Source organism: Styela clava, chromosome 4 (genome assembly GCF_964204865.1).
Source record: "Styela clava chromosome 4, kaStyClav1.hap1.2, whole genome shotgun sequence".
Lineage (NCBI taxonomy): Eukaryota > Metazoa > Chordata > Ascidiacea > Stolidobranchia > Styelidae > Styela > Styela clava.
Window position 1 is genome coordinate 16,819,879 of NC_135253.1, and position 27,790 is coordinate 16,847,668.

Genomic DNA, 27,790 nt, shown 5'->3' on the forward strand with positions numbered 1-27,790 from the left:
TTTCCGCGTGAAACTGTATCTAGGCTTCGTGTCATTTGTAAGATTCATTCTGAGTACCATCAGCGTGACTTGTGATAATGTGAGGGTGAGTGTACATTTTGTTTAGTATAGTAAAATGTATTCAAAATCGCTAAACAAATTTGATATTCAAGTTTTTTCAAATAAAAAATGTTCATGAATTAATTTCCAGCTTTCTGTTATTATTATTATCTTAATTTTTTTCCCACTTATATATTTTGACACTTTAAAAATCGAAATGATGTTAAATGCCAGGAGACGAACTTGCGACTATTCATAGTTCAGTTTTACTTCCGAGCTTCCCTGTCAAATGAAGCAATTGGCACCCATCCAATCATTTTCTTGCTACGTAAACACGCGATTAAACAAACTAAAAATAAAGCTTTGCTAACGTTATTAGAAGAAAGATTTGAAAAAATTACGCTTGATCATAAATAATAACTCATAAAAACAATTCTTCATTGAGCATATAAATGCACGGCTGTCATAGTAACATCTTTGTTGAAATCGACTCGCTGTAGAGAAAACTTTACTGTTAGATGTAAAAATCATCGACCGAATAGTGTTTAATAATTGCATTTTTTGGATGTTTTTATTCAACGTTCTGTGCCATCAGAAAAAGATTGTAAGTTGATTTTGTCTTGAATATGCAACAAATGCAACTTTTTCAAATATAAAGTCCGTAGCGAGACGTAAACAAGCCAATATGCGTCATATCAATGAAATGGCTGAGTGTGTTATATCCTTGATGAATAACAAAAATATCCCATTAATATCATATGCAGAGCCTGGCCATTTGATGAAAATGCCGAGCGCGGTCAATGATATGTCTTACACAAGCTCATATTCAGCTTCAATCTACTCACCCATTCAATCAGAGCGTAATCGCGTGATATATGCCGATATACCCAGCTATTTACTCTCAAAGGCCCACTCTCCACAAAAATAACCATAAATATTATTTTACCATTTTGATATAATATAACTACATTATTTTTTGAATAGAGCGGAAAAACATCTGGAAGTAGTAATTTGGAGTCAAAATATCATAGTAAAAACATATTTGGTAAAACGACTATGAAGTCGATGGAGTGGATGCAATATTTTGTTTACAAAATACCGGCATGTATAGATTCATATAATTCTCGGTACTGAGAGCATGGAGGATAGGATTTAAAACCATGTGTAACATTGATAGCGGATGAGAAATAAAAATAACATATTTAATCAAACTATTAATGGCAGTAGGGACAGGTGTATTATTATTTACAACGTTATATATAGCAAGTCCATACCATACCATGTCGGCCGAAGCAAAAAGAATGAGATAAAATATAAACACAACCAATATCATTCCGATATGCTTAGCAGTCTTTGCATATTTTTCTTTTCTCCCTACCTTCGGGCGGCAGAGGCGATAAATAATAGGTGGATACGTTACAAGTACTACCAAAGCTGTAATGCTCATTGCCACTAATACGAGAAGCATTGCACAATTCATATACAACTCATCAGTGATCAGACCGATGTCTCTTTCATCGTTCTTCATTTTGAGCATTCTCAGACCTATCGGTGCTATGTGAAGCGGTATAGTTGCTCCTATGGAAAGAATTAAGCAAAAAATGGACATCCATACACCCGTTTTATTCTTCATCCAATCTCTTGCTTTGAATGGAAAAAATACGGCAACAAACTTCAAAATCGATAAAGAGGAAACAATTAAATTTGCAAATATTCCCGATGTTGTCAGCAATGTAGACCTCATTTTGACGTAAAATTCCATAGTTTCTTGAAATGAAAGATGATGTACGTAACTATAAATCTCCACTCCTACAAAAACTGTTAAAGCGATCACGTCCCCGATTACAAGACTCAACACCAACACGTTAGTTGCAACATTGAGTATGGTTTTTCTATAGCGAACAATCAATGCTAATAGAAAAATGTTTGCAATGTACCCAAATATTACAACAATCCACCAAAGAATGTCCGATACCAGCAGAAATATTTCCATGTCTTCAACAAGCTGTGCAGCATAATTTGTAAGCGCAACATAGTTATTGATAAAACGAGTTTTTGAGCCTGGATTTACTCCCACCGTTGTAGTATTACTGTCGTCATTCGGATTTACTGTTGAAACCAAGTCGAGGGGGAATATTGACCCATCCATTGGTATCTAAATGAATAAGACAAGCTGCTAAAAAGAAGAGGACCAGTTATTTTTCACAAAATGATTTGGTGGATAGAAATAGAACCCAAATCAAACATAGAACTGTTTCACGAAACAATCTCATATATGGTATCAATTCTATCGTTTTAATTCAAGTGTATTTAGCACTGCTATTTGAAGATTGCTAAGAATATGTATAAAAGTAAATAAAACTTTCATGTTTGACACGTGTGATATAGCTTGATTACGTGCAGCTGTATGGACCCGACCCTTGACCCCAGAAAAATTCTCTACTCTATATTGCGAACTTTTTTATGCGCATATTACGAATGTTTTGGAGAGCTGGCTCTTAGACGCTGGTTTACATGTTCAAAACCATCTCCTTAATTAAAATTATTCAACCACGTGGCTGCGAGACCAATTTTTGATTACTGCCATTACTGCCTCTAAATACTTCGATTGTCAATATATCCTATATTGACAATCGAAGTATTTAACTATTTTTGGGAACACAACTGAAAACAGGCACATATCACGCAAAACTACGAAAACGAGGCAATGTTTACAACCATGCTTGAATATCTGTCTGAGCGACTGCAGAAATTGTAATTGTTACGTCATTGACCACTTATTGCTGGTTGGTTGTGATTACGACAATAAACAAGGAAATCGATACTCGGGGAAACATCCATTATATGTAAGGATGGCAATTTCGGTTATAATGCATTGACTGTTGATGAGACAAAATTGATTGGATAACCACCGAATTTTACTGAAGCTTTCGGCGGTATTTTTCAACAATACCAAAGGGGTTTCATATTTACGACCTGAATGCGCACTTGTTGAATGTCGTTTCATAGCCGTTCTCAAAATACAGTCAAGGAACTACGGTAGATTCACGAGAATTTATCCTGACTGATAACTCATTGCTTAATTTCTATATTTTTAAGTGTTAACTATCTAACTAATATCGGTTAACCAATCAAGAGGCTAACCATTGTCCTTCATAAATATATTAGATTTTGCAATGTATGCACGATATAATTTAGTATCCTGTAGCATTGTATTCTGGATATAAACATTACAAAGTCCACTGTTTCTGACTGAATACTCTAATGTGGATAGATACCACGTACAAACTATAGGTGGTAAATTGACCAATTATTAATTGAGAAAAGTCATAATTCACTCTGCCTCAGGCTACCATTCTCATACATTTAATCATTAAATACAAGTCTAATATAGCTGATTTTCATATAATTATATTTTGTAAAATTAACAAGAATTGGCGAATGCTGTGGTTTCCTGTGTGATAATATAAAGTGTGTCCAATATAGTGTGAATAATTTTGTTGCTAAGATGTGTATATGTTCAAATAACTGTTTACTACATCTGGCATTTAGAATGGAATCACTAAGAGCGAACAGGGAAAATCTCATAATGAGTGTGTTTAACTGGTCAATAATTAGGTACATGTGTTAATAAATATTTTTGTGTGGTTAAAAATAAGTTTACTTCGCTTTTCTCATTTTTTCATTGCCAAAAAAGGCTTCTAGTTTATTCGGGGCATATTTTTCAGTCAGAAATTTGAATACATGGTACCGTCTTTTAGTATTTTATAATGTGTTTTGTCCTATATTTAATATGGAATGAATTTCGCAAAATCAGTTCAGATTTTGACTTATGTCATGTGACTCCGACCTCTCCGTACAGTATGTTTCCTTATTTTGTCCGCTTTGGAAACGATCCTGCTTTGACGACTTCTCAGCAATTATTATCCTTGCGTTTCAAGTTTTCATTTCCGTATACATTTAATGACGTTCACTAATCCGGATGCCGGATCGCATAGAGACACCGTACATATTATGTATTATGTACAAGAATTGAATCGCATAATAAGCTATGAAAAGCAAGAAATTTTCGTCCGATTCTTCGAGTTCGTCAAACGTTTTGTATTGTACCCTTGACAGGGTAATCCTAATTCCTCTGGTCTAATTCATGGAGGAGAAGCAATGCAGGAAACTATGCTATCAATATCACCTATAGGTATTATCGTCTGGTAGTACAAGGAACTGATTCTGTTAGACTTCAGTGGTCAAGAGTTATCAAAATTCACAGTAACCATCTATAGTCAACTCAGTCTCTTTGTAGTTGCTAGAGGAGAACCGATATGCGATCTGCGATCCGATGGTAATATACAAATTTATACCGTGAAAAGTTTGTAGCTGACAACTAAAATGTATATTAAACATGTCTTTTTTTGCAGATCAACTTGAATCTGAATAGGAGAATTAGTTATAGCTTTATTTTGAACCACCGCGAATTGACGTCACGTCCTATTAGTGACAAAAAAAACATGATCTCTTTCGAAGCTTTTTAAGCCTTCCACGAATTCAGGTAAAAATCTACAATTGTCACGCATTCTCGCCTAAACAACTAATCGTATAGACGCCAAGTATAAAATTCATTGTATCACATACAATTTTAGGAATTGTATGATAACGCGAAAAAATGATTTGCAGTAAAGTGGGATTGACCGTGTAGGACACAGTAGAAGAATTCGAAAAACTTCTACAACTGTTGCGTGCCTTACAGAGAATGTGGTAGTATGAAATGGAATCAACCTTACAAAATATCGTAAACAATAAACCAAAGAATGCCAGGAGCATATTTTCCGATAATGAATATGTTATATTAGCGACTTACACTATTCAACTCGTGAAAGATAACACGACACCTATTGCATCTCGGGTTTTGCTGTGTACTGTAACTGTATGTACACATCTGGTCAATTGATTTTATGCTTGCTCTCATTATGTAGGAACAGGAAAGTTTTATTAAAGACTGCAGTCAACCTACTATTGCTGGGATTAGCTATATGGAAGTTGACAATGCTTGTCGTTATGAGCTGTTTCGAAGAATATGAATTGGTATACCTGAATTTATTCGACTATACAAAGTTGTACTTAAAAAAATGAAATCTTCGATGATGACGACCTTAGGGATCTTCACCGCTTTATATCTTCTGCCATATAAGTTCGTATGAGTTATCCATTTAAAGCAAATATTTGGCTGAGGAGACAGAACGGTGTTTGGATTATATCGGTCTCAGCTCTTTCTGCGATAGTCTTAACCATACCATTGTATGTGTTAATGTTTAACGGTATCGAAGGGAGCATAAGTGAAGAAACAATCACTGGAGAATCGTATATTCAATATCCTTTGGTGATCGATGCCATTGCTTTGACAGTTGCTATTATGTCAGTCACATCCACACATTCGTTCATGATGTACTTTCTGTGTCAACGAAAATGGGAAGAAAAAAGAAATATGTGGATGCTGTTAAATATGTTTTAATGTTGCTGATTGCGGTTTGTATTTACTTGAGCTTGGTAGCTTCTACAGACATGGCGTGGCTTGTTCTCGATGTTGCGTCTCATCCACCTTTTTCCAGTTTTGTGAACAAATTATTGAAAGTAGTTGTGTTTTTTTTCTCTGTCACTTACGATTATTCATATGATTTTAAATCCAGTTTTTCATGCGTTTATCACGGAAAAATTCACAGAGTCGTTCGGAATATTAGTTTGCAAGAAGTGAACCTATAAGAGCTGGATTTTTGAATCTCGTTCTACATACAATCTAGAAGATATTGCTTATCTTTAAAGTTAAATACACGTATAAGCAAATGCTTCATGTCGTAGCTGGTAGTTTTGCAATTTAAGATATTGAATAGCGACATTATTTAGGCCCAAAATTTTGGTCGCTTGTCAAATACCACGATTGCTACTTCATCAAGATCTGTTGTTTTTCATTATTTTTGATACTTATAAAGTAATGTTCTCAATATTTATTAGCAAACAATTTAAGTTGACTAATGAACTTTTCAGTAACAGGTTGTCATCACTAGTTTCGATGCAGATATTACTCCAATGTATGACTCAAAATTGATAGTTGATATACGTTTTTATTAAATATACATTCAATCAAAAATAATGATTTATTTTACATATAGAGAAGAAAATAATGTGTAATGAAATTAATGTTAAAGCGATTTATCATATCATGTAACTCATGTAAACAAAGTTGGGTTTCTAACAATGGCTCTTGCATGAATTTTATATTTTTTTAAATACAATTTTACATTGTCAGTTACTTATCGTTACCAGGTGAACTATGAATAGTTGCAAGCTTAAACTTAAGCAAAAGACTGGAACACACAAACTTAAAAAAAACGTCAAAGTGTCATTGAAATTAATTGTACTTCATCAGTTTCATTGTTGTTGAATTTCTTCCAAATATTCTTGTTCTTCATCATCTTCTGTTTCTAGAGTTAGAACGTATTCGCCGTTGGCTCCGTAAATTATTTTCAAATCCTGACGAAAATTTAAAAAAAAAATGGTGATGACAAAATGCCTGCTTGAAATAAACATGTTCACGTTGATATATTCAAAAATAATTTACCGATGATGCTTGTTCATTAATGTTGTCTTGAAACATCTTAAGAACTTTCGGATCAATTGTCCAATTAATCATTCGAATTTCTTCGCTCACGTGAGGTATCAATCTAGATATTGCGATAACGTTTAGGCCCCATGCTGTTGTCATTTCAGATGCGCTGATGTCCAATACATTCATCTGTCATACATCGATTAAAACACAAGAAAATACATAGATTATTAATATATTATATTGAGTAATAACAGTCGCCAAATAAGTTATTATATGGTCATTAATGTTTTAAAATATAGTGATCAAGTCGCTAATATTTAAAGATGAAATTTGCGTTTTCATTTACGTGTTTTGATCTCAATTTATCTCATTCATGTCTGGTGTATTCACACAAGATTGACAGTAATTGATTGATGCTGTCGTCTTGTTTAATTTTAGTCACTTTGATTGATTTTTGCAATGCTGACACGAAGAGCGAATAATCAAAATCAAATTTTCTTAGAAATGGCAGAAACAGAAAAATTGGCTTTTCCTTCTTAGAGTTATAACACTTGTTAAACTTATAAAATTTGTTCAAGATTCAAAAAGACCGAAATTGGAATAGATGTCTTCGTGTCGACATGTTCTTTGTTGAATTAAATAACAATTTTAAATAACTAAGAGGCGTTTATTTGAAATCATTCATGAAAATGTATAAAACATAATACATTCGAAGTAAGACTTTACAGAATGCTATTATTGCTAATATAATCTCGTATATTCTTCTATTTATTTATTTTAAACGATAATACAGTTGTTATTCTCACCGTTGATGTTTTTAGTGATGCTTGAAAATTTCTTATTTCTTTGTTTGTGATCTCACATTTGCTGAGGTTCAGTTCTTTGACGCCATTTGTTTGAACAATATCACCCAACATAACCATTGCTTGTACGTCTAAGCCTTTGTTTTCACTCACATTCAAATGATATAACTGTCAAAAACAATGAAATATGACTTCATAAAATCTGCAGAAAGGAAACAAGTTTGGGTTGAGCCATAAATATAGAGCAAACATCATTGTTTTTACATCATCATTCTAGCGTGAATTTGAATGTATAAACTGATCAAAAATATTTTTGTTTTTTCATCAAAAAATTTTCATTTTTTAAATAACCAGCAAGCGCACAGTAATTGAATCGCAAATAGTTCAGGAGTGTGGCATACATGTTTCATATATGAATGCATGTAAGTTTTACGAACGTTGAAAAAAATAAATAAAAGCATTGTATTAACCTGAGTGTCTTTGAGAGATTTTCTCAGTCGTTTGAATGCACCAGATGTGAGTGAGCAATTATTTAAGTTCAACGACTTCGTTTCGCAACTTTTAACGATATCACCTATGATTTGAATACCCGCTTCTCCAATCTTGTTGTTAAAACCAGCTTTGATAGTCTTCAACTGTAGACACGTATTTGATAGGTATATTTGTTTTGAATTAGTCTACTCATTGGATAATACATTTGGATAAGTTTTAAAATACTTCTACGGACTTTATTTTCGTTGCTGCCATTGTTGAAAGAACGGAACTACTATCATTCATTATTTACCACAAAGAATTTAAATAAACGAAATAAAAGACGAGATACTTGAGATTATCTGTAATGCATTCTACGGAGATACAAAGAATTAACATTAGTGTGTTAGCTAAATTTAATTCGGCTCAATTCCATTGACTGAAGTCAGTTCATTGGTATACATTTTAGCAATTTTGTCAGTGAAGCCAAAATTCTACTTTATTGCTGATTTGTAAGCACTAAAAATAATACCTGGGCCCCTTTAAAAGACGCCTGAAGCCTCGCAAGCTTTTCTTTATTCAATTCACAACGAGAAACATCTAAAGCTTCAGATTTACAATGATCAAATAAATCACGAAGATTTCGTCCTTGAAACAGCAGTTTGGAGTTCCCCTGTAGATCTAACATTTTTATCTGTAAAATAGAACAAGGAGTTTTAAATACAAAATAATAAGCAGTTTCTACACAAGGAGATTTCACTTACGGTAACATCGCACTTTTGAGCGGCAGTTAACAAAGATTTGATTGTTGCATCATACAAGTTGCAATCTGACAAACTGAAAAGGTCAAGATTTCCAGTCCGGGAAAGTAAAGAGGTCAGAATCAGTATGGTCAACGATGTCAATTTCTCTCCAGAAAGACATATTTCATTCATATGAACTTGAAGAAGTTCTTTAATTCCGTCGCCAGCTTCGTGAAGTGCGGCATAAAAAGAATGACTTTTATCGCCCGAGTTTAAGATGTTTCGAAAATCTTGCAAAAGTATTTCTCGTTTTTCTTCTGGTGCCGATACTGAAAAATAGGACAATAAACCATTCGATCATTATGAGGAATTTGAAGTCAAACATCAGTAACAATTTAAACATATATCATTGAAGTATTGTCGGCTGAAGTTGTGTCTGCCAAAGTAAAGATCAATTTGAATCTACTAATTTGTACGTGGTAACCCACAATGCTTCTGCGAACGGTTACAAATATAGCGATACGTGACGAATTTTCATACATACATTCTTATTTGCTGAAATTATACCGAGCATATCGAAGGCTTGAAAGCAACAAAATGACTGACCTTCAACGATGTCATGCAAAACTGCCATGTTTTCTTCGTTGAATAGAAGTCCGCATAATACCATTCTAATGAAACCGTGTTTGGGATTATGGAGATGCTTTTTTGTGAATTCCACAAAATCAGCCAAGCTCACCTCACAAATATGTAAAGCGGCTAAATATTCTTGTACGGTTTGATGAGTAAAAGAAACTGCAAAGTATTCCTCTATTTTTCCACGATTCACATCAAGTTTGCTTGATCGAGGATGGAATATAGGAAGCTGTTGAACATCAGCCAAATCCAAATCAACTTCCGAAAAAACTTCATCTTTTAACATTGATAGATTTTTCTCTACGCTGTCACAGGCCAGTTTCTTCACCTTGGTCATAATTGTCACTGACTGCACATTCCACGATTCGCCGTTATCAAAAGCGCATTTCAAGTACCGTGACATTACTGCAACGCAAGTATCAGGACATTTATTTTCAGTATCTTTCAAGACAGCAGTTGACCAATATAGAAGATTCAATGGAATTCCCCCCATAATCGAAAGATTCGGATAATCTTGCTCTAGGATTTTCCATGGTTTATTCACTTTGCTATCTTTCGGAGTGTAGCTTTTGACAAGCGTTTTTATATCCTTCTTTTCTAATTCAGTCAAAGCGTATATTCGCATTGGGGCTGCAGCTGCTGTGAAGTGTTCAATAGTATACGGCCTTGCAGAGGAAAGTATGTGCACATTGGGGAATAAGTTTCCACATAGCAAATTATGTAAAATGCACGATGGACTCGCACGAACATTGTAATCAATTTTTTTATGTTCCCTTCCTGGAATTGATCTCATTTCATCTAAGCCATCAAGAATAAAGAGGATACTTTTTCTATAGTCTATTAGCCATCTGAATCCAGCTTCTGTATATTCATCGCTTAACTCTTTGAACTCTGAATCCCCAGAACGATGCTACTCTCTCACCCTGACCTCCCACGGCGTCGCATCGATTTGACGCGTTAAAAATTTGTAATATCCCTAATTTTAAATCAAAATAACTTCTAAACCATTAGATATCAGATGGTCTGTAATATATCATATAAAAGCTTATCTAGTCTTTTATTTTAACTGGCATTATTTTTCACGAGATGTTTTGATGAGATGTGTAAGCCTATTTGTAGCCCCATCTACTATTTTTTTGTATTTTGGTAATATTTAATACATTTCTTAGAAATGTATCATCAATATAAGTACAATTTTGAAAAGTATACAAAATTACCTTTTGGAGAATATACGTATGACTTTCTTAACATACGCATAACTCATTTTATTGCAGAATTTGTACTATCGATTCAAATGGTTTGCAAACAAAATTTATCAACTATTTGACGCCAAGTTTGCGTAAGGACGCAAAGGGCGACGACGACATTGTCGTGATAACGTTCATGCGACGTATCGTGCGTAACTCTTTGCGTGAGGTATATTGCGCAATTGCACATCTGGTCGTTCACAGCTTGAGTGCAGATTGTGGCTTCATTGCATTAGTATCATATCCTCGGCCGCAGATAAAACCCTTTCAGACGAATTTTGATCGAACATAGTAAAATTGCTAGAATATAAAGGCAATTTTATATACGTTTACTATTTGGATATGGGACGAAAATGAATGGCCAAAACGAAATATTTGATCCTCATGAATTTATGAGGTTCCGCCGGAAACATCAAGGCTAATTATTCACCGTTGGATATCATGAAGATTGAATAAAAAAAAACTGATAACGGGTACACGGAAGACATGGTGGCCAGTAGCTCACCTGGTCAGTGTTTTACATTTTGCAGCCTCATTAGATTTTCGAAATTACTGCATATACGCTACATTCCTGATATCGCTATATTTACAATGAATTTTAAACGAAAGCTTTGTCCAGATGAAATATTGGATAGTATTCATCTATCAGAAGAAGAAAATATGGCACAATAAAACTCAGCAATGGCGCTAAACAATGCATCCATCGATATGTTCCATCATTCTATTTTTAAAAATCCTTATTTTGGCTATTCGTATTTTTCATATCTTTATGCAATTAAAACGGCAATAACACTGCGTATTGTGTGTTTTAGTCGAACCGATGTAATGCGTGAATTTCCCCGTGTATCGTTTACAAGTCGTAAGTCGCTTCACGAGTACGAACTTAAGTAAATGACGTTACGAGCATGCGAGGAAAAGTGTTTCTCGTATGAAACATAAACGTGCTACGTGCCAACGTAATTGATTAACGTCGCTGCGTAACGGCGTAAATGTGTTGGGTCGTTATTTACGTCACCTTGACGTCGCCTCGATCTTGCGACAAACAAAATCACGAATAAAAATGCTTCTAAAATTTGAATGGTGCAACATAAGATCAATCTAATGGTATCACTGGAAAGCTATCTTCAAATTCTACAAATTTTGTCGATAATGTACTAGGTTTAATCGAAAACAAATTTAAGTTTTGTCAATTAGATTTGAGCAATTTTCAGAAGTTTTTTATGCTTTTTAATTTTGCCAATTTTCATAAGATGATCACAATATTTTATCTCAATTTTAAAATTATACTTAGTCCTGTAGATCATCTTTCACACGATGTAAAACTTGTCTAAATATAATAAATGTTTCGCGAGATATGAGGTTTCAAAGTTGCATACCTCTTACGGGATGCGAAAGCCGCTAAACCGGCTTTCAGCGTCAGAAGACTTTCTCGGGAAAGCCGGTTTAGCGGCTTTCAGGGTTCAAAGAGTTAAACCATGAACGACGCTTTTAAACAGAAGTTCGCATGGAGTATAATAGCCCTTAACTGGTAGTTCGCTAATGCGTACGAAATGCACGAAGTTGAAAAAATCCTTCCTGGCAAATGGATGCCAACGTTCGGAAATATCTGGTGAAACTTCGTTGACAACTAGCAATCTCCCCATTGCCATGTCGGCATATCGTTCAAGAAGAGTTGTTTTTCCTTGCCCTTCATCTCCTGTTACCAGAACGTGCCTGACTTTTATATTTTCAATTGGTCGCTTCTTGTTTTTATTTTCTTCAATCTCTTTGGCCTCTGCCTGAATTTCATCATCCACTGTTGACATCTTTTTAATATCATCACTGGAGATTCCGATTCGTCGCACAGTTGGAGTAATCAGAGTTGTTGAATTTTTCTTGCGAAGAATTGTTGCAACACCAGGTGACTTGACAATATCACGACTGCATGCTTCGATCTGTCGACGAAATATTTCCACGGCTTTCGCAGCTTTAGCTTTAAAAATGTTTGTATCTATCAATATCATTGATGACAAAAAGTAAAAATGTCATACATCATAAATAAATATTCACAAATATTTTGTTGTTTTATCCATTCAACACTATCATCATGAATGTTCGTTAAGATCATAAATATATAATTTTTATCATAATACCATACCTTCCGTTAACTGCACTCTCTCAGCATCAACCACTTGTTCAATATATTGATCGCCATAATCGAGATCTTCTTGTACATTTTGGCCCTCACTTTCTGTTTCTTCTCCACTTAATTTCTCCTCTTGCTCGTTTTCATCTAAGTCGGAAGCTCTTTTTCGATTCCCTTCATCTCCAGTAGAGTTTTGCCCTGAAATATTTTCTGTCGTCGAAACAGACGTTGTTTTAATATCAGTTACTTCATCTTCGTGAACGGATGCTGATTCATTCTGGCTAGACGTGCCTCGTATTAATGCTGCAATCCAGCTTACCCTTTCAAGAAAGCCTGTAGGAATAAAAATAAATTATATGGTCAATGGTTTAAATGCGTGATAAGTTAGAATATACTTTCGTTTAGCTCTTCCTATTAACTCATGATTCTCTTTTCATATACTTTATTTCCCCGGCTAATAAATCGTCTTTCTAAACCCAATTTTTCGGCCTGATTAGTATTTTTTTTTTTTGGAGGGGGGGGGGGGGGCGTCTTATTCGGCAGGTATGTTTATTTTTCTGTGGTCCGCTCATATTTCGCAGAAGTCTTCTCAAACATGATTTGGGTTACTGTTACATTTGGTTTGATATATTTTATCATGTACTCGATGACGCCAAAGGGTCGGTCATGATATTTAGTTGACTTTGTACTGGCAGCTGTTCATAACTGGCTGGTGTCATGAAGCACTCCCTGTTTACGCCCGCCCGTTATCGGTACTTTAAAGAGAAAACACGGTCACCGAGATAAAGTGATTTATGACCCTTCGGTTTTGTGGATTCGACGGAAAATGACACAGACAGGAAAACACAGCAGTTAACAAACCCACGGACGTACAGTGTAGTACTTATCACACCGTATTTAAAGGTTATTTCAACGTTCGGGCTAATAGGCTGTTTAAAATGATTGCCGCTTTTTAACACAAAATTACCGCTTCATTGTTGAGAGTGATAAATCTTGTGAGTATGATTCTACTAAACAAACATGATAGATAAATGATATAGTTAATAGGGTTGAGCATTTTCGAATGCCGATATTTTCACAATCAAATCAAATATTTTTCTCGAATGGAATCTAGAATCCTTGGGAAATGGGTGATTGTGTGTGACTATTTTATTGTATTGGGACATCTCAACACATGAATTACTCTAAACATAGAATCCATCACTCAAACAGTTCGCTGAACGTTCACACACAATAAAAAACACGTCTTATCAATAACTCATTTGGTAGAAAAGAATGTCAGAATTGCTTAGAAAAAAAATGGCTTCAATAAAAAAAATTGCGAAATTGACCTTGACTTTTGACGGAAAGAAAAAAACAAGATGGTGGAAATTCGAAATTTTCGTCTGGCCCGATCCGATTTACTATTCGATTCAAAATTGTAATTTACTTTGCATTGATGTGACTAATTTCAGGCCAACAAATGATTAAAACAAGCAAACGCAATGCGTATATTTTGCATATAAAGTGCAGAATTGAACTTGCGTATTATCTCTTTTAATAAAGTATAATAGTATGCAAAGATTTATCATATATATATTTCGACTATATTTAAACTAAGAGAGTATTGTTCATTATTGTTAGTATTTACAATCAAAAACATGTACCTTCCCACGTCAACAACATGGATTCATTCTTCGTGGGTTCAGGTTCGTAATCCACTTGTGGAAAAATGTCGTTAAAAGCTTCAAACTTCGCCTTTTCGTTATTTTCTTTCCCATTATCAAATCCGTTTTCATGTTGTTTGTCTTCAATTTCGTTTTCACATTCTTCTGTAACATCATAGCTTTCTTCATCGTGATCAGTTGCGGAATTTGTTGTTCTCATGCACCCGTTCATACACTGTGTACCAAATATGTATCCAAATACACGAAGCAATCCAGAAAATCTACCTGAGAATGAAAAATGGAGAAGATTAGTTCACTGAGCTTTGAAGTACACAGGGCATCGGAGTGTACTTTTTGCAAGATTTGTCACAGCGAGATCACGAAATTAGTTTAAGTTTGGAAACATTATTGTTATATATGGTCACTAACTCACTGAGAACTGCAAGTATAAGTTTATGGAAAAAAATAACATAGAAAGTATGTTGGTGAGCTGGAACTTTTACTTGGAATGCATAGGAATTGGAACCGAAATCCTTTCGGAGGCGCGTTTTATTGTATAATTACTCCCGTTCTTCTTATACGCTTACCTTGTGATTTCTCCGATCTATTGATTTCATCCCCAGCATTGTCCTCAGTCATTTCGATCGCTACTACTGCCAGTTGATCTGACTTATCGTTGTCTGGAAGAGATTGTCTGTTTGTTTCAGTAACACCATTTTCTGTAATAATTTCCTTCTCTTTTGTACCTGGAGGTATTAAAATATTAAAATATATTAGAAATGAATCCCGAATATATTTCAGTACGTAAAATCACTTTTTTGTCACAGTCATATGGAATTTATGTCCCAGTTTCCCCGTGTCGGAATCAAAACACTAATTATACCATCATTACCATGCATGGAAAAATAGAAAGCGTGAACTCTGGAGTGAATATGACAAACTTCTGAGCTTTCAAAACATTATATAAAAAGTCAGAATCTCAACCTTCATTTCCTTCGTTATATAATTCATCAGTTATTTCTCCTTCTTCTATATTAGACAAAGTAACGGTTATATTTGTTGCATTTTTCTTTGACGATTGAGAAGAATCTTTTTTCTTGAACTTAATTATGCTCTTAAATCCAAAACGTTTGTTCGACGATCTTCCTTTTTCTGTAACTATAGAAATTCTTATATAAAAAGACCAATAAAGAAATGCTCAAAATGTGTTCTTGTTGTCATGTTTTGTGTATTATAGAATTGGTAGATATATGAATAGGGCGTGCTGCTGTGGATCACTTTGCTGGGTCCTACGAGCCCGATATCCACTGCTGGTTTTACTGGTTTTCTATGTTTCACGGACACGACTTCGTGTGCCATTGGGTACAATTCTTTTAACATTTCATATGACATTCGGTAAAAGTGATTGAACATTTGGCTGGAATTTCGATGGCCATATTAGTCAATTGACCTTAGTCTACATATCGTCACGCTAATAACCGAATTGCGTAAGTCATTTTTAGCAGTTTTGAGAAAAACGTAAAAAACTTCCTAATGATTTTGTGTTGCAATTGAGAGTCAATAATTTGCCATGGTTCATTTTTTTGATCGTAGCCGGATCTAAGTTAATTTGTATGACGCAGTTAAGTGACGACATAATAACGCACTGTGACTTAGGCAGAAATGTGTCTATGACTTGGGGACATACGCAATTTTGCAACTTCACTATATGCACCAGTCCTGAAAACTAAACATTTCAAAAACGAAGGTAATTCTCAGTATCTACAATGTCTAATCCCCAAAATAGCTACTCAGTTTCAATTATATCATTTTTTATGTTTAAAAATATATATTTCATCAATATAACACGTTCTGCACACCCACCGAAATAGGACTAAGATTAAATTTAAAGAATAAAACAGCAATGCACCCAATATAAAAGCCAACCAAGGTAAATTTGACTCGGACAGTGAATATCACTAGTGTACGTCTCCCTATACTGTAGTAAAAATTCAAATTAATACGCGCTAAGCTAGAATCCGAGATGCAAGAACTCGAAAATACTTCGCCGAGGTTATTTTGCCTTTGTGACGTCACAAGAGTACTGCGGTAACAAGGATAATTGATTATGACGAAACAATTCCTAAAATAAAATCTGAGTTAACAGACAGGTGCGCAGCATTACATAAATACCTATTTTATAAAAAAAACTCAAAATCGCCAAAAATGACTTACGCAATTCGGTTATTAGCGTGACGATATATGTTTATAATGATAATAACCCGATCGTTGCAATGGGCCAGTAACAAGGTAACAACATCATACAATTAATAAAAAATTTTTGCACGTCACCAACTGAAGTGGCTGTGATGACAGGACGGGAAAGTATTTTTATTTTTATCTTGATTACACTTGGACCATGGTGCTATACTGGGGGTCACTGGGCAATATTTACGATTTTACGATTGGAACATGAACCATACCATCATGGATATATTGTCATTTTTTTTTATCTTTAAACAAAACAACGGCAATTCAACTCTTCCTCGTCTCAATTTAAACGCCCATAATTCATGATATATAGTTTTATCCCGTCTTCGTGGAGAAGAATATTATGCAATTAACGAAGAAATTGCTATATTTTTTGAAGTTTTATTTCATTTAAAGCGATTGAAAACTTGTGAAAAAAAAAGGTTATTGAAATATATTGAAAATAAAATTAAATCTGATTTTAAACATTAATTAATTATTAATCATCATCATTGACAAAACATAATGTTTTTATTTAATTTATTTCTTAATAATTAAAATGCGATAGACTTGTGAGTTTGATCTATTATCTATTTCAAGGGTTTTGTCACAAGAGAGAGCAATATCGAACGCACGCGAACAATCTCTTAATCCGATGAAAATCAAATTCAGTGATAATCATAAATAAGTTTATATCAATTTATCCCACGAAATTAAAAACTGAATTTTCTGAAAGATAAGTATGAAAAATTTGATGTCATCTGTTTAATATTGATATTTAATTTAAAAATATTATACCTCCTTTCTTTTTTTCTCTTGCCCTTCTTTTTTCTTTCTTCTTTTCCGTTTTACCCAAGGTTCCAGCGTCCTCCGATAAATTTGGAACCTCTTTTATATCTACAGTTTTATAATCAACATCTTCGGTAACATTTTCCTCATTGTATTTTACGACTGATTCTGACTCTGGGCCATTCATTTTATTATTCTAATGCACCTGTAAAAAGAATACAATTCAACTTGCTTTATTTCTATGAATATATTGCCAATTAAATTTCTGCCGTGTGCTGAAAACAAAATGAAAATCACGAATGCATTTCTTTGTACTACCATGTTTATAAAATGAATGATGACAAACTTCAGACCTTCGACTTCTTCTGCGAAATGTAGCGATCTGATTTACGTTAGATACAGTCACGACTCATAATTTGAAAAATGTCTTGCTTTGAAAACATTAGTCTTAAGTGTCAATTTATTATCGTTGATGGGGTATAATACACACGCATCCAATCAATACGTTAATCGTGTTCAAACGAATCATGCAATCATTTATTCTCTGTGTCAACTTCGTTGTGTGTTACGCTTGATTCTTGATCAAATTACTACGTCATACTGAATGATACTTGACAGACCACTAGTTGCAAAGTGTAAATGTGTTGGCGACGATCGAAATGAAGATTTCTTCCTGAGACTAGGGTGAAAAAATGTAGATATAGTAAATCGTACAATTAAATAGTATCCGAGTGTCAATCACAAAAGCGTCATGCACACGTAAAACCGGAAATTGTGTTCTGTGTTATAGAATGTGTATTAACGAGTATTGATTTGGAGTTTTCAGTGAAGCCAAGTTGATACCGAGCGAGAGGCGCGTTTCTTTGTATCATCTCTAGTTTAATTTAGAATCATATCATTAGACCAGTTTAGTTTGATGATCTTCGATTTACCACATAATGTAATAATTCGGATAAGGCAAAAAGCCGCTAATTTTCACTTTATTGCTTTAGATATATATTATATTGACAGAGAAGTCACAGTAAGAGCAGCAGAGTAATATTCAGAATTATAGAATTAGCCAAAATGTATATGAATTCAAATTTAATAGTATTCATCTAATATAAATCAGAAAACCTAGTGCCAAATAAAAATTATTTATTGAACTTAGCATTTTTAGCAAAATCGACAAAACAGTTTTGCCTCCTAACTATTTTAATCGGTGTTCGATGATTATTCAAGAGCAGAAAATATTAATTATTTTTCGCTATAACTACTTTTTTCTATATTTTTAAAAGACGGTTGAAAAAATACTGTATAAGACCGTGGAAGCAATTTCAAAATTTTTCTGAAACGATGCAATAGATCCGTCAACATCTAAAGATGATATTCAAGAATGAAGATCAAGTTTCCACGTTAGATCCAGTTGCCACAAGTAACACTACTATTCCCTCGCACGAAAGTGGTATGACGTTTGGTGCTTGTAAAATAAATTTTATTGGAGAGGCATTACGAAAAATGACATATTTTGTTTTGTGTTTTAGATGTGAATATCCAGACGGACTGGATGGCATTATTCTGGGAAAGAATGAGAGGAGCCAGTTGGAGGTCTTTCATAAATTTTATGACTAATGGTAATTGTTGCCAAATAGGAGCCTCAGCCAAAAGACAGGAACAACTAGAGTCTCCACAAAAAAGTAAACTATCCGGATTCCTATCCGAAGACATAAAGAAATTTCGATCGCTACCAGATGTACGAGACCCGATGCTTTTTACATGGGAAGGTAAAATGACAGAATATCGTCAGCCTTTATATTATTCAGTAGTCGTTATAAGTTAGGTATTCGAGAAATCCATAAATATAAAAATTCAAATTGAAAATTTAGAATATGGCATGATTTTTACTTACTTTTTTTCTGTGACATACTGCATATAGGATTCGTTGAAAAATTACGTTGGGTTGGGTCGGCCATCAATGAGTTTTTAGACCAGGATTCTGCGGAATATGATGAAATTCCACCTGGATCAATATCGGAATCAGCGAACATCATGCAGACCGATGCTTCACAAGTAGATAACGAATCACCTTCCGGTATGATTTTGTATTCTTTCGCTTCCACTTAGGGTTTTGTTTTTTATCAATTCTAAAAAAAACATCGTGTTTTAAAACAAGTGCTTGTTTTAAATCTAAATTTTTATGTATTTTTTGTATTTTTTATTGAAATACCCCTTGCATCGCCGCGAAACTGTACGCCAAAACGTTGCAATCTGGCAGCTGCACACGCAGCCGGAATTATAATTTCAAAAATGGAAGTAAAATTTTTTATTTTGACTTTCACCACTATTGCGTACATTTATCGCCAATTTATATCTCCACCAAAGTCATAAGATTTTACCCGGAATGTTTAGCCGAGATATCACAGAGACGTTTTGAGTGAGAAAAATCATGAAAATTAGCTCACGAGCCTACTACAAAAGCAATTCGATCAAGTGCAGCTCCTCGGCAAAACGAGTGGGTTACGATAATGAATAAATATGCTTATATCGGCGATAATCTACTGATATGAACGATGAGACACACTAACCTAGCCTATATGTTATATGTAAGAGTCCTCTGATGCAAAGACGCCACAACTAATCTGTTATGACGCCATCATATGGATTTCGAGGTCATGTATTGACATTTTTCTCATAAAATGAAGTCATTGTTACTGTTAATACTGTTCGGTTAGTTTATGCTTAGCATACTTTGTTTTTTAAGGTTGAAGTGAGTTTTTCAAAGTTATACAAACTCATTTATTCGATCGCATTTCAATTTTCGCAACGTGGTTTCATCGCAGCAGAGTCGTTCACGTAATGGCTTATCGGTTGCGTCTTACTGCGCCAACCACTGAACTACAGCTTGAGAAGATGTGCATGAGCCAAACAATTCTTTTTGAACAAATCCCTACTTCCACTGCTACGGCAATCAATATTCATTAGGGCAAAATCAGAAAAGCGTTTTTATAATCTACATAATGTAATTATTTGTAAAGGATATTTCTTGCAAATCGAATAACTTATGTTGCGGCATTTTATACAAATATGTGCGTTTAATATATTGTGTCTCAAGGATGCACGCCATTTTTAGACAGAGATTGCATGTCACATTCCCGCAATGCTCTGATGAATTACGGCATAACTTGATTCACAGATCATGATGATGAATATCAGCATGAAAATATCAAGGACGAATCCGTGCCAATGTCTGATTATCGTTCAGATCTCAGGTCATACAGTCCAGTGTCGACCTATGCGTATCAATTACCACAAGGTTGGTATATCACTTAAGCCAAACGTCCCAACCAATTCAACCAGGGGTGTTTGGAGCATGGTTCAATACATATGAACTAGAAATTAGATCGCTGGTCTCTATGTTGGCATCATTTCATTCTTCGGGTAGTTCAACTTTCTACCAAATCAAACCATCTTCTCATCAACACTAATATGACGAGAAAGGGAATAGCATTAGAACAGTCTTTGGACACGAAATGGACCTATGAATCGTTGTGTTGTGGCATTCTTCATTTCGTTGTTATCGTTTTTGTAAAAAATCCTTTACTTTTTTACTACTGCACCAATTGCTTTGAAATTCCCAGTTGTTAATTATCGTTGTTGTCGCTAAAAAGCTATCACTTTTTTTTTAATTTTTGCGGGCTCTATAGAATTCGTTTTCACTTAGAAGTTTTATGTGATGAAAATTACAAATTGCGCACGTTGTGGCGGTTCCGAAATTGCATTTAGGGAGTTCTATAAAACATCTTATACTGCTTTTTGGCTTTCGTGTCCATATTTTTGAGTATTGCTCGCTTGTTTTACAAAAGTTCCAATAAGCGCATATTGAGTCTTTTAAAGGGCTCTTTTCAGTACATGGCACTAATCTCAGCAGTACAATTCGTGTATCCGCCATTAACAATATTCGGTTCTCTCATATCAGCCTCAATTGTAACTTTTAGTGCAAAATCAAATTAGTGAAATCATACAAATCAATAATGTTCATTATTGTATATAGACTGAAATTTAAACCACCCAAGTGCGACAGTGATAGCTGTCAAAGTGTTGTGTTTATGGCATGTGATTACCAGTGAATTTTAATCATTTTCATTTATCATTGTGCATACTAATACTCACTAAAGACGACATTTATAAGATATTAATCCAAATGTCACATTGTTTATATTATTTTACAGAAGAAACTGCATCAACTGGGTCTTTTCGTTCATCAGAACGATCTTCTATTAATGAAGATGAAAAAAAGAATATTCAAGGAGAAAAAATCCATGGTATTTGTTTCTTTAATCATAATTGAACAATTGAGCATAACTGAACTAAAATACAACTAGAAATCGGGTTATTAGTATATACAATAAATTGTATCCCAAGCATTCATCATTGTAAATTTACTGAACTGACATTAGTCATGAAAGGTTATACGGTCGAGAGAAATGAAAAAAGGGTTCTCAGAGGAAAATTTTAATACTAAATTTGTATATGCCCCATCGTGTATCATTCGTTAAACATCAAAATAACTAGATTGTGTCGTACAGTTGAATATTTTGCAAATTTAGAAAAAAGAAACGCTCTCTCCAGTTTTCGTCACAAAGTTGCGAAAAGGTCATCAACAATTGCAGGGATGGGCCCCATAAACGGAATATTTGATATTAAAGATGTCGGAATTAAAAGCATTCCTGAGCTTATTGAAATTGATAAGCAAGTCCCTGTTTCCAAAACGGAAGTACCAGATGTTGTTGATGAAATAAACGAAAAAGAATCAGATGTAGAGACAAAAAAGAAAAGATTGAGACATATTGCAATTACGGGTGGAATCGGATATGGAAAGACAACTCTCCTGAGACGTTTCACAAGGATGGCATTAGATAACAATGTATTGGTTGGTGATGCGGAAAAGGATGAACCAACTTCCGGTTTTAATCCTTTTTCGGGGAAGGGTTCATTTGATTTTTTTCATTTCATTTCTGTAAAGGATCTACCGCATGTGCGGTGCACACCTGTTCAACTTTTGTTTCGATCACTTTTGGGTAACTTAACAGAAGAAGAAGCAAAGGCTGGATGTGAATGGCTGAAATCTTCAAACAAGAAAATTCTACTAGTGATTGATGGTTTAGATGAGCAGGGGTGGAGTTTTAAAGCTGAATTTGATCAAATGGATTACAACGACACCGCAAGCGCAGAATGCATCATTGCAAATATCCTTGGTGGCCATCTATTTCCCGATGCATTTTTGTTAACTACGTGTAATGAATCAGTACTACAATTCTTTAACGAGAATTTACGACCTGATAAGATTTTAGCACTCAATGGTTTAGAAGAAGATGATATTGTAAAGATTTTTAAATCTATATCGGATGCATCGAATAAAAATGCAATAAAAAATATAGACGCTGAATCAATGTCAACTTGTTCTACACCACTGTATCTGGTAATGAATTCGTTGATTGCGAGTCAAGAAAGAAGCGTCAAAGTTGCATCTGGGCCAACAGTTATATTGAATTTAATACGATTATTTGTTTATGAAAAGTTTTCTAACAACCCAAATATCACATTCATCCTCAAGAGACTGAAGCAAACGGCCTACACGATGACTATGTCACATAGGTATCGTTTCAGAGAAGATCAAATCATTGACATTGGAATATCTCTTGAAGATATCCGAGATCTATTAATAGTAACCGCTCAAGGAAAAAAGTCTAAAAGAAAAGGCAATTACACAGAAATGCAATTTTCTCACATGGCCATCCAAAAAACACTTTGCGCTTTACATGTTTGCTCGATGAGCGCAAAAAGCTTTTGTATGTTCGTCACAAATCATTTGGCTCTACCGCCTTTCTCTTTCATCAGAAAAGTGATATGTGCCATTATTCTCAATTCATCAACGCGGCAAAAATATCAGCAGATCGTAAAAGGTAATTTTAAAGTAGATGAACATAAAGTTTAATTAGTTGTGTAAAGGTTTAGACCATTATGTTATCTAATTGAGATGAACAATGAGGGTTTAAACATACTTCGTACTGAAAACAATTTTTCATTCGGAATAACAGTTGGGTGCATTTTTCTGAATTCCAGTATTGAACATATACTAACGCACAGATCTGCAAATAAATTTCAAATGATGCTGTTTAATTTTAGTATTTTCCCTAAGTTCTAAATTATTACCAATTATTACCATGTTGCAGTACCAAAACTTGAAGAAAAGATTGCTTTTCTCCAAGATTTTCTACGAAAAATGTTGTCGTCTGATACCTCACCAAGACACAAGATTGAAATACTTTCCGCGTTGAGTGAGTGTGATGAGAGTACTTTTCGGGCTCTAGATAAAGATTTCAGCAAGATATCTGTATCAGATATTACTCTCGCTCCGTCAGACTTAAACAGCTTATCGAAAGTCATCACAAACTCTGGTCGAATTGATTTACTTGATCTCACAAGCTGTTACCTGGATGACAAAAATATTGACACACTGTGGAGTTTGATAAAAACTGGTAAAGCAAAGGTAAGATATTGTTCCCTGCGTTCATTGCCTAATATGGTATCTCTCGTGATGCAAAAAAAAAAGATTTGTCACGATCACGATGGTCAACATTTGTACTTCAACTCTTTTTTTGTCGCGTATTTTTTCTCAATAACCTCAAATAATGTTTTGATCAACTTCCGGACCTCCTGAAGTATGCGCAACAAGATGGCGCACAACCTGAACTCAGGTTGTGTACCAGGTCAGGGTTCAGGTTATGCGACATCTTGGTGCGCATAATTCAGAAGTAACCAACTTTCTATAGAATATCGCACGACTTGGCACGTAATCAACTTATGTCAATACTTGAAAATTTGTGACGAATGGTTTATGAATAAAACCGTGAACGTGAAATTGGCGTCAACCTAACTATCACAAAAATTAAAAAATAAATGATTTCTTCCGACTACCATGCGAATTATTTTACCAGAAGAATATACTGTATTTAGATTCGGAAACTATGTCTCAAAGAAAACGGTTATCTTGAGTTTGCTTGTAACTCTTTTGGAAAACTTGTAGATCATTGCTTTGTGGAAGAAGTTGATATCAGCGATTGTGATTTGGACAAAAGCAAAGTTAGACATTTGCAAAAAGCTTTCAAACACAATGTTGAGGTGAGTCGAAATAAAAAGAAGTGAGGGTTACTCAAACAATGATTATATATTCTCATTTATATATATATATAAATATCTCTACACCCTAGTATTTTAAAAAGGATACATCAAAAGACGCATTGCGTCGATGTTTGAGTATGTTTAGCGAAGGTTTTTATGTTTGTACAAATTAACATTTTATACGATGTGTAGCTTGATGGACTTATCCTCAACAACAATCCGCACCTAGGCAAAGCAGGAGTCGAAATTATAGGAGAACTTGTGCATAACTGTGGCCTCGAAAAAATTGGATTCGGTAATTGTGCTATAACACCGAAAAGTCTGTCTCGATTTCAAAGAGGATTGAAAGGAACAAAGGTATTCTAAAAATACATCGAATTTCAGTCCTAAAAAACTTTTTACCTACACATAATGCTTCAGTTTAGAAAATTGGACCTCAGCTCAAATCCATACATGGAAATTCGCGGCTTAGAAAAGGTTGGAGAAATACTACATGAATGTCGCGTTCAAGAATTGAACATCAGTAACTGTCAGCTAAAAGACAAGGAAATAAGAAAGTTTCAAATAGCTCTCAAGTCGGCTAAAGTAATTTTCCATTGAATATATATTAGTGTTTCATGCATATTTTTCACGTTATGATTAACGCTTTTGAAAACTAGATCAGACTGGATCTGAGCTGACAATATAGCAGACCAACTGCAGTCTCTTTCGGAAGGAAACTCGGGCCGTATGCCCATCCTCGTTCCTAAACTGAAAGAAGATTTGGGGAAATTCCTTTAACCGTTAAATCATTTATGTTATAAAATTTCTTGAAACAAAGTAATAAATTAAAAGTTCCCGTTGTTTCAGAATTTTTAATGCAAAATGGCACTTAAATAATTTCATCGATTTCAGAAAATCGGATTTTCAGATTGATTCATGAAAATAAAACGAACGACACTCCTGTGAAATAGTCCAATATTTGGAATCACTTTGTTTGTTTTTTTCGACCAGATTTGTCACATTCATTGCACAGTTATAATGTGAAGTGCAAAATTTGTTTATAGGTGACTAGATTCCTAGGTTTCATGGTTGAAATATATAAGCATATAAATATTTATTTAAACACAAATACAGATGACAGTATTGGATATTAGCTCTAAAACTTATCGTGATGCTACGGAACACAATATAATTGCTATATCGCGACTCTTGGGTCACGTTAGTAAAGAAATCAAAATGAAGAATTGGGATATTTCGGAAAAAGCTTTCACCATGTTACAAGAAAATATGAATTCAGCAGCATTACCGGTGAGATGTAATTTTGGTAATTTGAGAGAAACTATTAGTAATGACTGTATTGAAATAACAGTAATCGAAAATATGCGTTCAAAAGGAATTTTAACTCGGAGCGAAATGCAACGAAATTTTACATGGAAGATAAAATACTAGAGTATGACTTATGCAATCACTTTTTTGTATTTTATCACAGGATCTTAAAATAACTTTTGGAACAGATGGACAACAAGTTGTTATGGCTCGTAAATAACATCAAATTCCACACCGGAGCGGTTGTTAACTCTTGAAGTCTTGCTACCTATGAAAGAAAAGTCTATTCGAGATTGGATCGACTCGACGCACTAAGTGTCCAGTCACATTTCTGATTCAAACCTCCAATTTTTCAAGATTAGCGAACTTGATTTATATCTGTTTCGTCTTAATGCTCGACCCGAATCGAGTAATACTTCACGACTTAAGGGAATTCATGACTCGATCAATAAATGAAGTGGTTTGGAGTTGCTACAAGTTACAAATTGCAGACGACTTTAATTCAACTTAATACTTCAACCCGATAAACCCAAATTTAACTCGACAAGAAGAAAAGCGGAAAGAAGAATTAAGCATTTGATCAAGAAGCATCTTTGGCCATGTAGTTTATAACTAGGTATCAAGCCTGATTTAAACCTTCGTAGATATATATATTCTTGCTTTTAACTTTAATCCTTCTGTTATGTTAAGCTATTTAAAGCTTGTAAATGTAAAAGAAAATGATTTTTTGATTACTTCTTACTCATAAAGTATACCAAATTCATAATTCAATTTATCCACAAACAGAAGTTGATGTCGATTTTGCTTGTCAGAAGGTATCGGTGATTTTTTCAGTTGATTCTCAGTCCAATATCCCGGAATGAGTGTAAAATTAATTCAACTGTAATCAAGGAATCGAGGAATCTGATACATTTGTGTTCATAAATTAGCAAATTTTTAACAATATTTAACACCATATAATATAGCCAGTAAAAATTTATTTCGTGTGTAATTTGAATTATTTATGTCAGCTTGTCTTTCAAAATAAAAATATTTTTGTAATAAACAGATATTTGAGACATTTGTGTTTATCAAATATAGCGGATTTGTTCAGAGTGGCAAGAGTCAGTCGTTAAAACAATTTGATAGATTTTTGATTCTGACAGATATCTAGGGATTTGGGAAAATATGTTTGGAATTTTTAGGTGCAAAAAATTCATTGAGACTCCGTCTGAGTTTATAGAAAGTTGCTTTATACATGTACATTAGTTGTATTACAAAACATAACTTATAACATTAAATGGAAAGCCAAATGTCTTTAAAATAACATGATAACAATAACCATTTTATGATATGTTTTACAGCTATAATTTGGAACTCCGGATATAGGGGGGCACCATTGTATTCCCATATTTTCACTGAAGGTATTATATTTCATGAATCTGACGACTATTCCTATTTTTTTCATTTCAACACCACTATGTTTTTCTAATGTTTAAAATTATCAATTGCAAGCTGATTGAAATTTATGAACGGCAGAAATCATCTTGAAGAGAAATAAAAAACAAGCCGTATAACCGCCGATTATGGAGTGTTGTGCCAAATAATTTTTGCAAAAAACATTTTACATTAAAACTAGGTTCGTCATGGTATGACATTTCAGCAAATTCACTTCCGAGGTCAGGAGTTTATAGTAGAGATGTACCGATGTATCGGTATCGGGTATCGGTATCGGCAATATCGGCCATTTTTTCGGTATCGGCCATGTATCGGTATCGGTTAGATTAAGGCCGATATTACCGATATATTTACCTTTTTGATATGGTCCAGAATGTTTTAAAAGATAAGTTGGAATACTACTTTTTGATTTATTTTTGTCTGGAGAGATCGTGAGCTATGAGCCATACATGTCCCCACCCCTGCGAGAGAATAGGATTCACGTGTTTTTAGCTATTTATCAGCTAAACTAGCTCAACTAATTTGGCTATTTTCGCTGTCAAATTTTTATATTGACAA

The 27,790-nt window shown here is 34.2% G+C and overlaps 2 protein-coding genes across 5 annotated transcripts; one reads left to right on the top strand and one right to left on the bottom strand.

Annotated features, from left to right (window-relative positions):
• Positions 1-5,982: 5,982 nt before the first annotated feature.
• Positions 5,983-17,548, bottom strand: LOC120327160 (uncharacterized). The gene is made up of 13 exons (XM_078111716.1): positions 17,336-17,548; positions 15,293-15,460; positions 14,896-15,054; positions 14,309-14,593; positions 12,675-12,995; positions 12,012-12,509; positions 9,261-10,172; positions 8,676-8,983; positions 8,444-8,605; positions 7,911-8,075; positions 7,444-7,608; positions 6,650-6,823; positions 5,983-6,561 (listed from the first exon to the last, which is right to left on the bottom strand). Exons 1-13 carry the CDS (start codon positions 17,511-17,513, stop codon positions 6,460-6,462), a joined length of 3,597 nt encoding a protein of 1,198 aa, XP_077967842.1. The 5' UTR covers positions 17,514-17,548; the 3' UTR covers positions 5,983-6,459.
• Positions 17,549-18,546: 998 nt separating this feature from the next.
• On the top strand, positions 18,547-26,840 carry LOC120327164 (uncharacterized). Of its 4 annotated transcripts, none has more exons than XM_078112203.1 (11): positions 18,547-18,770; positions 18,850-19,089; positions 19,242-19,397; positions 21,535-21,627; positions 21,913-23,268; positions 23,575-23,855; positions 24,323-24,487; positions 24,680-24,844; positions 24,908-25,072; positions 25,604-25,777; positions 25,959-26,839. In XM_078112203.1, the coding sequence occupies exons 1-11, from the start codon at positions 18,689-18,691 to the stop codon at positions 26,013-26,015; spliced, it is 2,934 nt and encodes a 977-aa protein (XP_077968329.1). In that variant the 5' UTR covers positions 18,547-18,688; the 3' UTR covers positions 26,016-26,839. The 4 variants fall into 4 exon arrangements, with proteins under 4 accessions (XP_077968329.1, XP_039249527.2, XP_077968330.1 ...); XM_039393593.2 differs by having other exon boundaries at positions 21,538-21,627; positions 23,539-23,855; XM_039393592.2 differs by having other exon boundaries at positions 18,548-18,770; positions 23,539-23,855; positions 25,959-26,838.
• Positions 26,841-27,790: the final 950 nt, after the last annotated feature.